Source organism: Orbicella franksi, chromosome 11 (assembly GCF_964199315.1).
Source record: "Orbicella franksi chromosome 11, jaOrbFran1.1, whole genome shotgun sequence".
Lineage (NCBI taxonomy): Eukaryota > Metazoa > Cnidaria > Anthozoa > Scleractinia > Merulinidae > Orbicella > Orbicella franksi.
The window spans coordinates 15,237,525-15,253,452 of NC_138155.1; the positions used below are offsets into that span (position 1 = coordinate 15,237,525).

The window sequence follows — 15,928 nt, forward strand, 5'->3', positions numbered from 1 at the left end:
TGATGCCACATAATTGCATTCCTTTCTTTTTTGGCTTTAAAGCTTCTCATAAATTCCTCGTTAACTGCAGTATAAAAGCTAACTACAAAGATAACCCCCTTCCACCATTTTCGTATTAATTAATATAATGTATTGACAAAGATCTACATGTACATAGCTTACCACAGCATAGGCCAAGAGGAAGGTTGTATCCATTGCCCCGAGGAATACTTCAGCATGGTGCTGGACAATGAAACACAGAATTTACTGTTTATTCATCAAGTACTGTAGCTGGCTATTTACCACAACAAATAATACATGATACACATACTCACATTCAAAAGCAATTTCACTACACACACAGTTTCAAGTTTGCAAAACATGTTTCGGGTGACCAACATCCATCTTCAGTTACAAATACAAATAAACAGCTAGTCAGTGTGATATAAAGGCAAACTTTCATAGAATATATGAATACTAAATAACAGCATGAATATGAAGCACTAGAAAATACAATGGTTAGAAAGCAATGTGTTTTGTAACACGGAAAATTAAAATGAAATTGTTAAACATTTAACATCAACATCCGATTAGCCTACAAACAGGCTCCCAGTGAGCCCGAACGAAGCGAAGAAGCCTGTAGACATTCTATTGATGCCGCTGTTCTATGATACCAGATCCTGGTATCATGATATGATTGGTTAAATCGCTGATTGTTGACATCTTTGAGATGAATATTTGACAGATCTTTGAAAATTATACGACTCCAACGGTTCGTTACAATAGTGCATTTGCCATTCTCTTTTTAAGTTGCAGTCTCTTGACCTCTCGTTATTTCACAAATGATTCTGAAGGGTACTTAATGCTCTGTTACGAGGAGGAATTTTAAGTAGAAGCTAGTGGAGTGGAGCTGTTTGGCAGTGCTATAGCAATTTTTTTAGAGGTTTCAAAAACAAAGTCAACAGGCTCCCCTGTCCCTGCCCCGATCACTTTACTTTCCAAATTCTTCTGTTTCACGTTTGCCAAAATTTTTTCCGTCCTCACCAAGAGCCTGTTCGCAAGCTAACATCCGATAGGAACTTGCACATCTTTCAGCACATCAGTGAGTCAGAAACATACAAAGCTCTGTGCTCAGATAATTGCTTCTCACTCTTTGACACCACGTCCGCGCATTTGCAACTGAAAATCAAGGACACCTTACACATCTGGCGGGAAAAACCCTCATTAAACAAGCAAGTCAATCATGTTAATTTAACACTTTCACTTTAATTTTCCGTGTTACAATACACATTGTTTTCTAACCACTGTATTTTCTAGTGCTTCATATTCATGTTGCTATTTAGTATTCATATATTCTAAGAAAGTGCGCTTTTTGTCACACCGACTAGCTGTTCATTTGTATAATTTGCAACTGAAGATGGATGTTGGTCATCCGAAACATGTTTTGCAAGCTTAAAACTGTTTGTTTTTCTAAACGTTATTTCTCGTCTGCTGCCAGTTAGCAATTTCATTACAACTGAAAATTCCAGGAGATTCCTAGGAGTAAGTGGGAAACAAGAATTTTCATGAAGTTTTCCAGGGTCCTGGAATAAAATTTTGAAATCCCAAGGGTTTTCTGGGGATTTCAGGAGTGAGTGTCAGTGTACTCAAACCCCCTCACTTTGAGGTATTCTTTCTCATCCCTGACTCTTGTCTTGTGACTTGACCAATTTCTTTTGATCAATGTGTCCATACCAAAATTGGATGACCAAGCTGTAATAATCTGTCACATGCATGCCTGTGGGAGGGGAGGGGAGAGGCAAGCTTCCAAATTTCATTATACACAAAGAATAGGATAATGCCACATTGTTTTGAGTAGGCACAAAAATTATAATCATTAATAAACTACAAATTTGGAACTTAGTTAATATATACAGTGGAGGTCTACAAAATTTTAGCCAGTGTCCAAAAACAAGCCAGATATAACACACAATAATGCAATACGCAGGTTATTTTTAATGTGGTGAATGTAAACTTTGGATGATAAAGGGTTCTTTCTTGAAACCCATCACTAACAGAAAGAAATGAAAGAAAAAAAAATCACTCACCTCATCTTTGAAGAAATGTCTGTTTTCCCATACCTACAGTGTAGTACAAAGATTACAAAAAATAAGTTTTAGTTACTGAAAACAAAAACATATATGCCAGTGTACATAACAAAATTTCTATCACAAAAAAATTACATTTTCTTGAATGTAATGATAGCATGCTTGTGTGTTCTGAAAACATATTTTCATTATTTGTTGCTCAAGTTTAGCTTACAAGTTCATAAATTTTAAGGTTCTTCAGGATTCATAAATATTTTACTTTCAGGAAATGCAAGTATTTGTAAAACCTGAAGAACTTTGACCAGTAAATACTAGTTACAAACACAAAATGATGTACCAAAAGTGACAAAATGCGCACTCAAAAACATGCTTAGGTTAAGTACCTACTTTTCATTATTAAATTATAAAATTAGCACAGACAAACTCTAATTTCACTTGCAACTGCAGAAGAAGATCAACAATAGTTATTGAAATACATGTATGTAATGTCGTTGGTTATAAATTTAGGACAGAAAAAAATATACCAAAAATAGTAGATAACCACCTGCCATTTGTTAACAATTGTTTTTTCTTGTTAGTGATTGTTCGGTCTTGTTTCACTGATTATTCCGTCATGTTATTGACGTTTCTGCCTTGTTACAGATTGTTCAGACCTGTTCTCAAATGATTGACATTCCATCTTGTTACTGATTGTTCAGTCTTCTTACCAATTGTTCCACTGAACGCTTGATTTAAAATAAGTACCACAATAACTGCTTGCAAATCTGCCACTGTGCAATATAGTAACCCTTTGTTAATATTAGATGTGTACACCTCTCAAAACGTTAGATGCACAATTTTGAGTGCCATTAAATATGTTGGGTATGTGAAAAAAAAAATATTAGCAAGGTGCTTAATTTACATACAGTCATAATCAATATTTACCATATTTACCCGTGTATAATGCGTGACCTGTATAATATGCACCCTAGTTTAAAACGTCTCTAGTTTACGCTCCTTTCGAAGGTTTATTAAACAGAATTTGAACTAATTTGCATATATGACCTTTCGCCGCCGACATTGTCATGCTTTCTCTCATTTCCTGAAAACATACCTGTAGGGTCATGGCAGCTTAGTTTACCTTTATAGTTTAAATTTGCTCCCTCATGTAAAAGAAGAGGGTTTCTTAAATTGTTGCTGTTGTGATAACTTGTAGGATATAGCAGATACAACTGAAGAAGCTAGTCATAAATGGGGATAAGTGACGATTTTGGTTGCTTTTCTTTTTTCTTGCTCCAAATTAGCTGAATTTCTGCATGTGGTCTTCAATGTAATAGAAAAACGTGTTCCTGTATTTTTGCCGCTGGTTTTTGCTTCGCTTTATAAAGACGCCGCTAGGAAAACCGAGTGGTTTTTTGCATACGCAATATCCTGAAAACGAAGCAAGGTTTAGCGCAAAAACTATGGGACGTTGCTAAACATACCTAAACAAAACTCTATGCGAAATTTGGAGCGTTTTCGACAAAGTTCACTTTTGATTAAAATACCTAACGCCCTTTTCCCGCCGAGGCTGCAAATAAACGAAGCTGGGCCTTTGTTATGATAAACAGAGCCGATCCTTTGTTATAATAACCAAGCCAAGCCTTTGTTATAAGTCGAAGTCTCGCCTCGGTTTATCATAACAAAGGATCGGCCCGCTGCGACCGCAGGGACTTTGATCTCACTTAGAAAGCAGCAAAATGTCAATTTCACGCAACGTATAAGCTCAAAAATGTTGATTTTAGGTCAAAAAAGGTTTAAATGTTGATTTCACGTTAACGCGTGACGGCAAGGATGTTGGTTTCCCTTAGAAACCAGCAAAATGTCAATTTCACGCAACGCATAAGCTCAATGATGTTGATTTCAGGTCTAAATAGGTTAAAATGTTGATTTCGCGTTAACGCGTGACGGCAAGGATGTTGGTTTCACTTAGAAACCAGCAAAATGTCAATTTCACGCAGCGCATAAGCTCAATGATGTTGATTTCAGGTCTAAATAGGTTAAAATGTTGATTTCGCGTTAACGCGTGACGGCAAGGAGGTTGATTTCTCTTAGAAACCAGCAAAATGTCAATTCCACGCAACGTATAAGCTCAAAAATGTTGCTTTTAGGCCAAAAAAGGTTTAAATGTTGATTTCACGTTGACGCGTGACGGCAAGGATGTTGGTTTCACTTAGAAACTAGCAAAATGTCAATTTTACGCAGTGCATAAGCTCGATGATGTTGATTTCAGGCCTAAATAGGTTAAAATGTTGATTTCACGTTAACGCGTGACGGCAAGGAGGTTGATTTCTCTTAGAAACCAGCAAAATGTCAATTCCACGCAACGTATAAGCTCAAAAATGTTGCTTTTAGGCCAAAAAAGGTTTAAATGTTGATTTCACGTTGACGCGTGACGGCAAGGATGTTGGTTTCACTTAGAAACTAGCAAAATGTCAATTTTACGCAGTGCATAAGCTCGATGATGTTGATTTCAGGCCTAAATAGGTTAAAATGTTGATTTCACGTTAACGCGTGACGGCAAGGAGGTTGATTTCTCTTAGAAACCAGCAAAATGTCAATTCCACGCAACGTATAAGCTCCAAAATGTTGCTTTTAGGCCAAAAAAGGTTTAAATGTTGATTTCACGTTGACGCGTGACGGCAAGGATGTTGGTTTCACTTAGAAACTAGCAAAACGTCAATTTTACGCAGCACATAAGCTCGATGATGTTGATTTCAGGTCTAAATAGGTTAAAATGTTGATTTCGCGTTAACGCGTGACGGCAAGGAGGTTGATTTCTCTTAGAAACCAGCAAAATGTCAATTCCACGCAACGTATAAGCTCAAAAATGTTGCTTTTAGGCCAAAAAAGGTTTAAATGTTGATTTCACGTTGACGCGTGACGGTAAGGATGTTGGTTTCACTTAGAAACCAGCAAAATGTCAATTTTACGCAGTGCATAAGCTCGATGATGTTGATTTCAGGCCTAAATAGGTTAAAATGTTGATTTCACGTTAACGCGTGACGGCAAGGAGGTTGATTTCTCTTAGAAACCAGCAAAATGTCAATTCCACGCAACGTATAAGCTCAAAAATGTTGCTTTTAGGCCAAAAAAGGTTTAAATGTTGATTTCACGTTGACGCGTGACGGCAAGGATGTTGGTTTCACTTAGAAACTAGCAAAATGTCAATTTTACGCAGCGCATAAGCTCGATGATGTTGATTTCAGGTCTAAATAGGTTAAACTGTTGATTTCGCGTTAACGCGTGACGGCAAGGAGGTTGATTTCTCTTAGAAACCAGCAAAATGTCAATTCCACGCAACGTATAAGCTCAAAAATGTTGCTTTTAGGCCAAAAAAGGTTTAAATGTTGATTTCACGTTGACGCGTGACGGCAAGGATGTTGGTTTCACTTAGAAACTAGCAAAATGTCAATTTTACGCAGCGCATAAGCTCGATGATGTTGATTTCAGGTCTAAATAGGTTAAAATGTTAATTTGACCTTAACGCGTGACGGCAAGGATGTTGGTTTCACTTAGAAAACAGCAAAATGGTAGGAGCCCATGATGGGCTCCTGAAAATGGTAATTTCACGCAACGTATAAGCTCAAAAATGCTGATTTCAGGTCAAAAAAAGGTGTAAATAAAAATAAAATGAAACAAATAAACATTTCAATAAACACTTTTTCAAATACGACAACGTCTTCAATGGCTAAAAAATCACGAGATAAAACATAGTTTTCGACAAACGCGATCGTAGCTTGATGCCACGCACCGCCATAACTTCCAAGTTCAAAATGCGCTGGTACCTCTTATGCCTGATGAGGATAACAACTTTGGCGGCTGTTTAGTTTTGGATTTAAGAATTTGATGACTCCACGTGAAAACGCTCTATAAATAGGGCTGACAGATTAACAGATTAACCCTTCTGCGCAACGTACGGGTCTCCATACATCTGCATGTCCCCTGATCCCAGAAGCTCAAAACACTACAAATCATGCCGATTTGAAATAAAATCAACGCAAACTGGATCACAGATCTGTTACAATCGATCGCCACTTGTTGGCCATTATTATGTTTAAATCTAGTTACCAGTTCGAGAAACGTCCGCAGAACGTAATCGCAATGCATGCCGGGAAGGGTCTTTACACCTCGTGCGCGGGAAGACATGGCGGTCGATACAAGACAAATTTTATAAGTCTAAAACCAGTTCTCGCTTTCCAAACTTTGACGCTAGCAACGCTTGGCAAATGGGCCACAACTCACCAGAGGGTATTTTTCTTGGGCAAGAACTGCTCTTGGACTTTGCTACCTGGCTCGATCTGACTTCGAATGCCGATAACACGATTACGGTATATCAGCTGCCTTCGAAGTTTCAGAACACATTTTGATTCTTTAAAACGTGCTGATGACTTACGGGTTTATCGAGGCTTTATGATGCCTCTCAACCACCAGGTAGGCACACAAGGTACTTTAAAAAAATGCTTAAGATATTAGTTGACAGAGCTCTAATGCGGCACATCTCTTTTTTGTTTGATGGCATTTCGTTTGACGCTCGATCGATTCACGTGTTGTGTTCACATCACAATAACCGGTGTAAACAATCCGTTCCCAGATTTCCGCTCTATATGCTGTGGGATTTGGTTTTGACTTCATACACTATAAACAGTCTGCCTGTTTGCTGTTCAACAAACAAACTCCTAAAGACATGGCTAGGAAAAGCCAAGTTTTTTGCCTACGTTTTAACTCGAAAACAAAGCAAAAACCAGCGACAAAAATACAGAACCACATTTTTCTATTACATTGAAGACCACATGCAAAACTTCAGCCAATTTGGAGCAAGAAAAAAGAAAAGCAACCAAAATCGTCACTTATCCCCTTTTATGACTAGCTTCTTCAACTGGACTAAAGGTTACTGTGGCACAATCTCGTCCGCTGTGAAACTCACAGTGTCCGGTTTCCTCGAAGCGAAGCAACTCGAAAACTCGAAGCGTTGTTGCTCCAATTCGTGCAGCAGCAGTCCGGATAGTATTTTCAAAAGCCGCTTTCTCTTGTTTTCATGTCTTTTTTTACTTTATGAGTGTAGATATTGTTTGATTGAGTGCTGGCCATTTCACCAAGAGTCCCGATCATTTTGCGATCTAAGAACTCCCACTCGTTGCTTGCTTATATATAATATCCTGCAAATATCCAATTAAATAGACTAAAAAGCCCCAGGATCGACTCTACACCTCTTCATGTCTAAGGCTACTGTTATTATCTGCTTTACAGCTCTGAGATGTCCTTAAGATGTTTTTTTGGGGGCTTCGAACAGTAATCTCTTCTCCCATAATCACTCTAAATTTTCAGCACGGCATGAGATCAATACAACCAGTGACGTCACTAGGCTGTTTTGGCCGTGCCAAAATGGCCGCCAATTTTGGGCTGAACCAGCCAACTTCGAAAGGCTGAAAAAGCAGTTTTCGCTTACCGTATGCGAAAAAAAAGTTTGCAGTGTTTCCAAGTAAGGTTGAAACTTTATTACTAAGCAGAAATCTCACATACAAAAATTTCGTTTCAGTGGCACTTTAAATACTCAGTTTAATTTATTCATGGATCGAAATTGAAAACTTTGAATTGGTAGTTTATTTTACCATGTCAATTAAAAACCAATTACTGCAAAGCTTTTGTGTTTGTTTTCCTTTTATCTTATGCTAATGAGATGCAATGCGATCCGTGTATAATACGCACTGGAAATTTGAAGGTTAATTTCACGGAAAAAAAGTGCGCATTATACACGGGTAAATACGATAATCTAATCATGGATTAGCACTGGTCACCGTATACATGTATTACTGGCCTTTTAGACATTTATATACCTCAGTGTAATCTTAGATACTCAACCGATAAGAAATTGAAAATACGACATTATAATTTCTGTTTGTATGGAACTTGTAGATTGTTTCCAGTACAAGCATCATCTCTTTGGACCTCTTTGCCAAAGGATATACAATTACGTGAGACTTAAGATTGTTTAAAAAAAAAAAAAAAAAACAGTTGAAAACATATCTTTTTCTACAGGCATATGCCTATCATTTGTAGTTATTAATAGTACAGTGGAACCTCGATTTAACGAACCTCTATTTAACAAAGTCCTTGATATAACGAACAATATTCTACATCCCAGCCAAAGTTACAGTAAATATATGGAATAAAACCTCAGTGTAACAAACCTCGATATAACAAATTCTTCAATACATGTATAACAAACATAATCCGCAAGCCCAAACGTAAAATCTACCTCGATATAACAGATTACAATGTCAACACACAACGGAAGATAAACACTGAACAGATCAACAGTCGACAAATCCTTGTAATCCTTATGGTAAAGAGACAGCAACCTTTCAGTCAACAGCCTATTATATGTCACAGACATTGGCACTATAGTACTCTGACATCAATTAACTTGTGATCCATCTTCTTTGAAATCCACAAATGTTGGGTAGTGCAACATAACAACACTAAAGCCTGTTTCCTTGTTTACATAGACAATTTTCTGTATAACCTCTATGTTGCAACATTTTTAAATTGTTACTCTGAAAGTGTCGTTCTTTTGTAAACAAAAGCTGTGCATCTGCTCAAAAGTGAAAATAATTGATACTGAAAGCCACCATGCTTAATGAATTGCATCTCAAAACGCAGCACTTCTAGGTAACGAAAATTGCATTGAATTGCGTGACAGAAGTCACCTGTGTTACAAATCAATCATTAACTATGACCTCGATATAACAAACATGTTGGTCATTTCCCCTCAAATTCATTATATTGAGGTTTTCGATATAACGAACCCTCGATTTAACGAACAAATTTGGCCAGTCCCTAGTGACTTCATTAAATCGAGGTTCCACTGTACTTCAGTAATTAGAATAAGAATTAGAATATTATACCAGTGATGAACTTGAAAATTTTGCCTTAGGTTATATAATTTTATTTAATATAAAGCGCTTTTGGACATTAATGGAAAAAGCGCTATATAAATGATTAAATGATCATCATCATCATCATTATTATTATTATTATTATTATTATTAATTAAAACACTGTTCAAAATAACTGTATTTCTCACCTCTGGTGGGTCAAATGTATCAGAGTTGTTTGTCCATTCTTTTTGCATGGTATCCTTCACGTTACTAAATGCTTTCCTTGTTGCATGGAAACAGGAATAGCTATAAAAAAAGAACAAAGACAAAATGTGAACAGTTAGATGATTTAGTTAGTGTTACATTTCATAAAATTAAGCTATGCCAAGTTAGTAATAATTATAAATAATCACCCTTACTTACATGGTAACATTTCTCCTAATTACTCAATAGCACTTAACAATAACTACATCCAAGTTCTACTTAAACTGGTACTGACAGCATATCCCAAAAGTGGAGTTTTTCTAAATACTAGGTTTGTGTTCAGATCACAAGGCTCTCTAATCCAAACAATGTTAATGTCAGAATTTTGCATCTTTCTCAGATCCTTATTATGATACTTGCATGTAATTCAGTTACTTCGTGGCCAGTAACTGTAAGCTATTGCAAGCCTTGTAAATAACAGCATTTACTGCGACCACCATTTACTAAACCCTTCAATAACATGCAAGAGTCTCAATCAACAGTTTCGTGTTTTGCTGCTGTCAATCATCTTAGCAGACCTCTCAGGTGACAGAAGTTTACTTCAATGGGCTTAAAAGGTCACTCTGTGGGTTGTGCCATTATTTCTTTTTTTCAAGGTTGTCGTCATAATACTTAATGAGGCCAAACTTTGGTCATTGTTTTGTGTTTTCCCTGACAAACTCTTAACCCTGGTTTACACTTGTGAGATAAGCATGACAGAGTGAAAAAAGCACAAGCATAAGCACAAGAAAAAGAAACATTTTTTCTTGTACATAACTAGATCAAGTTTGGAAGTTCAATAAATCAACGATGACCAAAATAACCTGACACCTTTTGGAGATTTCTAAAGATTACCTGAAGACTTCCATAGATACAATTGCAAAGACTTCTGAACAATAATTTATTCTGAAGATTTCTAAAGACTTCCAATGATTTCAAAGATTTTCAAAGATAATCCAAAGATTACTGAAGGTTAACCAAGTATTTCTAAACATTTTTCAAAATTATTCTTAAGTTTGTGAAACTTTCCAGAAATTTCTAAACATATTTAGTAGAATTCTACTAGTATACTATCAGCCATTAGAATGCACTGGCTGGAGGTCGTCTGTAAAATAGCGATGTTTTCTTGTTTTTACAAAGTTAGGGAAGAACATTTAAATACAAATGGATAATTCAATTCCTGAGAAGACTAAACTTAAGGGTATTCACACTTTTGTGACTTAAACAAAAAACTAGAAAATGTTCAAAAACTGATGAGCGTTCACACACAACAGGAAATTACAAACGACAATTCAGTCCACATGATTTTTTTTTTTGAAGCGTAGAAGTTAATTGAAGGGGTGAGTGCAAAACCATGCTAAGTGACAATTTGGGTGGAAAAAAAATTTTTCACAAAAGGGCTTGAATTTTTGCATGTGGTCTTCACTGTGACAGAAAAACGTGGTCCTGTATGTTTCCCCGCTGGTTTTTGCTTTGTTTATGAAGACGCCGCTAGGAAAACCGAGTGGTTTTTTTGCATACGCAATATCTTGAAAACAAAGCAAAGCTTAGCGGAAAAACTACAGGACATTGCTAAACATACCTAAACAAAACTGCATGCAAAATTTGGAACATTTTCGACAAAGTTCACTTTTGATTAAAATACCTAACGCCCTTTTCCCACCAAGGCCTTCAAATAAACAAAGCCACGCCTTTGTTATGATAAACAGAGCCGATCCTTTGTTATAATAGCCAAGCCAAGCCTTTGTTGTAAGTCGAAATCTCGCCTCAGTTTATCATAACATAGGATTGGCCTGCTACAACCGCAAGGACTTTGATTTCACTTAGAAAGCAGCAAAATGTCAATTTCACGCAATGTATAAGCTCAAAAATGTTGATTTTAGGTCAAAAAAGGTTTAAATGTTGATTTCACGTTAACGCGTGACGGCAAGGATGTTGGTTTCACCTAGAAACCAGCAAAATGTTGATTTCACGCAGCGTATAAGCTCAATGATGTTGATTTCAGGTCTAAATAGGTTAAAATGTTGATTTCACGATAACGCGTGATGGCAAGGGTGTTGGTTTCACCTACAAAGTGTGTTGGTTTCACCTACACCTACAAATTGGTTTTCACCAACAAAATGTCGATTTCACGCAGCGCATAAGCTCAATGATGTTGATTTCAGGTCTAAATAGGTTAAAATGTTGATTTCATGTTAACGCGTGATGGCAAGGATGTTGGTTTCACTTAGAAACCAGCAAAATGTCAATTTCACACAGCGCATAAGCTCAATGATGTTGATTTCAGGTCTAAATAGGTTAAAATGTTGATTTCATGTTAACACTTGACAGCAAGGATGTTAGTTTCACTTAGAAAACAGCAAAATGGTAATTTCACACAACATATAAGCTCAATGATGTTGATTTCACATGAAAACGCTCTATAAATAGGGCTGACAGATTAACAGATTAACCCTTCTGCGCAACATACGGGTCGCTATACATCTACATGTCTGCTGATCCCAGAAGATTAAAACACTACAAATCATGCCGATTTGAAATAAAATCAACACAACCTGGATCACAGATCTATGTTACAATCGATCGCTACTTGTTGGCCATTATTATGTTTAAACAGTCTAGTTACCAGTTTGAGAAACGTCTGCAGAACGTGATCGCAATGCATGCCGGGAAGGGTCCTTAGACCTCGTGCGCAGGAAAACATGGCGGTCGATACAAGACAAATTTTATAAGTCTAAAACCAGTTCTCGCTTTCCAAACTTTGACGCTAGCAATGCTTGACAATTGGGCCACGACTCACCAGAGGGTATTTTTCTTGGGCAAGAACTGCTCTTGGACTTTACTGCCTGGCTCGATCTGACTTCGAACGCCGATAACACGATTACGGTATATCAGCTGCCTTCGAAGTTTCAGAACACAATTTGATTCTTTAAAACCTGCTGATGACTTACAGGTTTATTGAGACTTTATGATGCCTCTCAACCACCAGGCAGGCATGCAAGGTACTTTAAAATAATGCTTAAGATATTAGTTGACAGAGCTCTAATGCGGCACATCTCTTTTTTGTTCGATGTATTTCGTTTGACGCTCAATCGATTCACGTGTTGTGTTCACGTCACAATAACTGATGTAAACAATCTGTTTAAAAATAGAAGAACCATAGCCAGGACAAAACATATTAAAAATTTATAAAAAACGTTCACTGGCTATATAAAGTTAAAACTTTCAGAGCTTTCGGCTGCCAGACTACAGCCTTCGATGGATAACAAATGGAAAAAATACCAACTACAAAGGATAATGCTCTCATTATTGATGTATATCCAAAACCAACCCATACCAATAGGTATTTGGATTTCTTCTCCCACCATGACAAACAACATAAGATCAGTACAACTGAGACTTTATTACATCGTGCAACTAAACTGCCGAGCACGAAACAAGGAAAAGAGGCTGAACTTAATCATGTCACCGATGCTCTGCGTTCTAACAATTACCCCCAAAATGTCATCTCCAACATTCTAAAGAGGAAATCTTCTACTCAGCGCACAAATTCCATCCCAGCACCTGAGGAACTTGTTTGCATGTTTTTCAAATGGGCCACACCCCCCGTTTCCTCTAGTTATGCAGTCCTCCCCTCCATTAATGGAATTTCTCAGCCTCTAAATAGGCTTCTTCAGGAACATGATATTCGAGTTGTCAGCAAGCCAGTCAAGACATTACAACAGGCGTTTCCTTCTCCTAAATCTCGACCTCTAATTGAACTTCAACCAAATGTGGTTTACAAAATATCTTGTGCCGACTGCCCATGGAGTTATGTAGGCGAGACTGGCAGATGCTTTGAAACGAGAAAAAAAGAACACATGAGGAATGTGGTGTCTTACACAAGAGGTTCCAACATCGCTAAACACGCTTGGTCTTCAAATCACTCTATTGACTTTAAAAATTCCCAAGTGATTGACAAGGGTTCTTCACGTATTCGCAAGACGTTAGAATCATGGCACACCGCTTCGATAGATCATGCAGATAACAATTCTAGACCGCTCCCCAATCAGTACTCTATTCTTTTAAAAAAGAACAATTAGTTTATTAACACTTATATTTTTCCATTTTAATATATTCTTTTTATAGTTCCACCTATTTTTGTGTATATTTGTAGTTGTTATCTTTTCCATTTTTTATCCATCGAAGGCTGTAGTCTGGCAGCCGAACGCTCTGAAAGTTTTAACTTTATATAGCCAGTGAACATTTTTGTAAACAATCTGCTCCCAGATTTCCGCTCTATATATGCTGTGAGATTTGATTTTGACCTCATACACTATAAACAGTCTGCCTGTTTGCTATTCAACAAATTAACTCCTAAAGACATGGCTAGGAAGAGCCAAGTATTTTTGCATACATTATAACTCGAAAATGAAGCAAAAACCAGCGACAAAAATACAGGGCCGCGTTTTTCTATTACATTGAAGACCACATGCAAAAATTCAAGCCCTTTCGCAAAAATTTTCTTTTTCACCCAAATCATCGCTTAGCATGGTTTTGCACTCACCCCTTCAATTATGATGTACAAAAACCATTGGAAATGGTTAGACAAAGAAAATTTAAGTAAGAATTCTACTTGAATAATTAGATTATGTGCTCGAGATTTCTATGAGTTGATCCCTTTCGCCTCATCAACTACATGTATCACCTCAGAGAAATCTCAAGCTCATAATCTATTTGTTAATTAGAAGACCAAGGGCACTGCCTACTGCATACATGTAAGTATTCAATGTCTAACGCAAAGCTGTTAGTTACTAGCGTATCATAAACAAGTCATCACATGATTTTCTACATGCAACTTCTAATCAATACAAATTTGCTAGCCTTTAAAATTGCACTTAAAAATCATGTGACTGCCTATATCGTAATGCAACCTTAAGTACAATCACGCGCAACGGAAATGCGAAACTGAAGGTGCCGTGTTGCAGGGATAAGTTAACTTACGTTTACATCCATGGCTAAGATGTACAAATATAATTCTCAGATATCGTTAAAAAGCGGTCAAGGCAAAACGCTGGTCTCAATTTATTGCCAGTATAACGGGACATCTGGGGTTAGTTACAGTAAAGTGTTCGGAATTGTACAGCAATTGTGGTTTTCAGCATTTTTCGGCTACAGCGTTTCAGGATCGCATTTGTAGGATCATATCATGTTAACTAAATACCTACCTGTTTAGCCGTGTGAGGAGCACTATCTACACATATCTATCTAGAGTACATAGATAGTTCTCATACCTCAAAAATGTTAGTAAAAACACAATAAAGTGGTGGACCGTCCACTGACGAGGCTCCGCCATGTTTTGATGCCACACAGTCTGGATGCTACACAAGGCTGTAAAATACGGACCTTTGGGACCTGGGAACCAAGACTCACAAGACATGCGCAAAAAGTAAGACACTGTAGCGTTGAACTTTCGTCCTGCGTGGCAGACATGTCTAACACCTTTTGACCAATTGTATGTGTTGTTGTTTCTTCCAATGAAAATGCGTTGTGATCGTGTCCTCTGAGATTATTTTACTGGGGGACGGGACGGTGTTTGCCAGTTGAAAGCTCGAAACCTATCGATTGTGACTTTTATCGTGAGGGTGTTTTGCCGGATCTTTCTGCATGTTCCGAAACACATTTACAGCTGCCTTTGAAGCCTAATATTGTTGGTAAGAAGCTTTGTGAAGTGTAGTGTATTGTATTATGTTGTTTGTAGAAATGGAGTGAGCAATTTATATGGCTCAAGTCTACGAAGCCATTTCGACATGTTCATCAGCAATCTAAGTTTTGTTGATCGTGTTGCTTTCAAGCGGCACGAACTAAGCTGGCACTAGTTTGTATAGTCCACACTGTTGTGTTTTGAATTTTGCAATTAAGATCTGCCTCCGTCACGGGCATAAAGAAACGCTGTCGTGCAGACAGAGCAAATTTTCACTCAGCTTATTACCACCTTGTATCGCCAAATGCCACCAAATATACAGCTTAGTTGGATAAAAATGCTATAGAGCAAAGCAAAAACAGTAGTTTCGAAATAATGTGCAGGATTGCAAGGATTAAAATTGGTTACAGTTCAAGAAATTTGAGTTTAGTTCAGGATGTCAAGAAATGGAGTTTACCATTCTTGTGACAGTTTGAACTTTCGGGCCTTTATTTTGTCTGGTATTTCTTTGCTTCTATCAGTATTGGGAATGATTTCTACCGATGTTAAAGTAAGCTTAAAAGTAATCTCCTGGGCACAATCATGAAAACAAATGCACAATACATTTCCCTGAATGTTTCCTACCAAGCACAGTCTCTAAAAATAAATTAAAATAGGTCACCATGCTTGCAAAAGAGATATGATGTACCAGTCTTACCCTATTTTGCCAGGTCTTTTAAATAGTACTATTCATTTATTTTATCACTCCGCATTACATTTTGCGGTGGCTGGAAGGTACAGTTTTTTGATGAACTTTGATAGGCATACATGAATTTTTGAGCATAAGGAACAACATAATAAACAACTTATGCAAAAGAATCAAAAATAATCCAAATAACATACAATCCATGAGTAATGATTTTGTTTTTGATGCTATTGAATAAGTGTAAAATTCTGCGCTTGAAGCATTCGCAATATAGTGCTAAGGAATCACCAGTTAAGGTCAGGGTTGTTTGTCCTTCTGTTCTTCTTTTCCTCTGTTGTTGACTTGCTACCTT

The 15,928-nt window shown here is 37.2% G+C and overlaps 1 protein-coding gene across 4 annotated transcripts in view; it reads right to left on the reverse strand.

The window, feature by feature from the left end:
• The window catches only part of LOC145460654 (sugar phosphate exchanger 3-like), a 40,899-nt gene extending 26,251 nt beyond the window's left edge, over positions 1–14,648 (reverse strand). Inside the window, exons 1-4 of one of the 4 annotated variants that reach the window (XR_014039877.1) lie at positions 14,482–14,642; positions 9,172–9,271; positions 2,067–2,099; positions 163–222 (exon numbers count right to left, since the gene is read on the reverse strand). Coding sequence is in view for 3 of the 4 variants with exons in the window: in XM_081445537.1 (XP_081301663.1) it covers positions 163–222; positions 2,067–2,099; positions 9,172–9,271; positions 14,482–14,627 (339 nt within the window). In the remaining variant the exon portion in view is untranslated. Of the gene's footprint in view, positions 1–162; positions 223–2,066; positions 2,100–9,171; positions 9,272–14,415 lie in introns of all 4 variants that reach the window. The other 3 variants (XM_081445537.1, XM_081445536.1, XM_081445534.1) reach the window with 3 other exon arrangements.
• Positions 14,649–15,928: the final 1,280 nt, after the last annotated feature.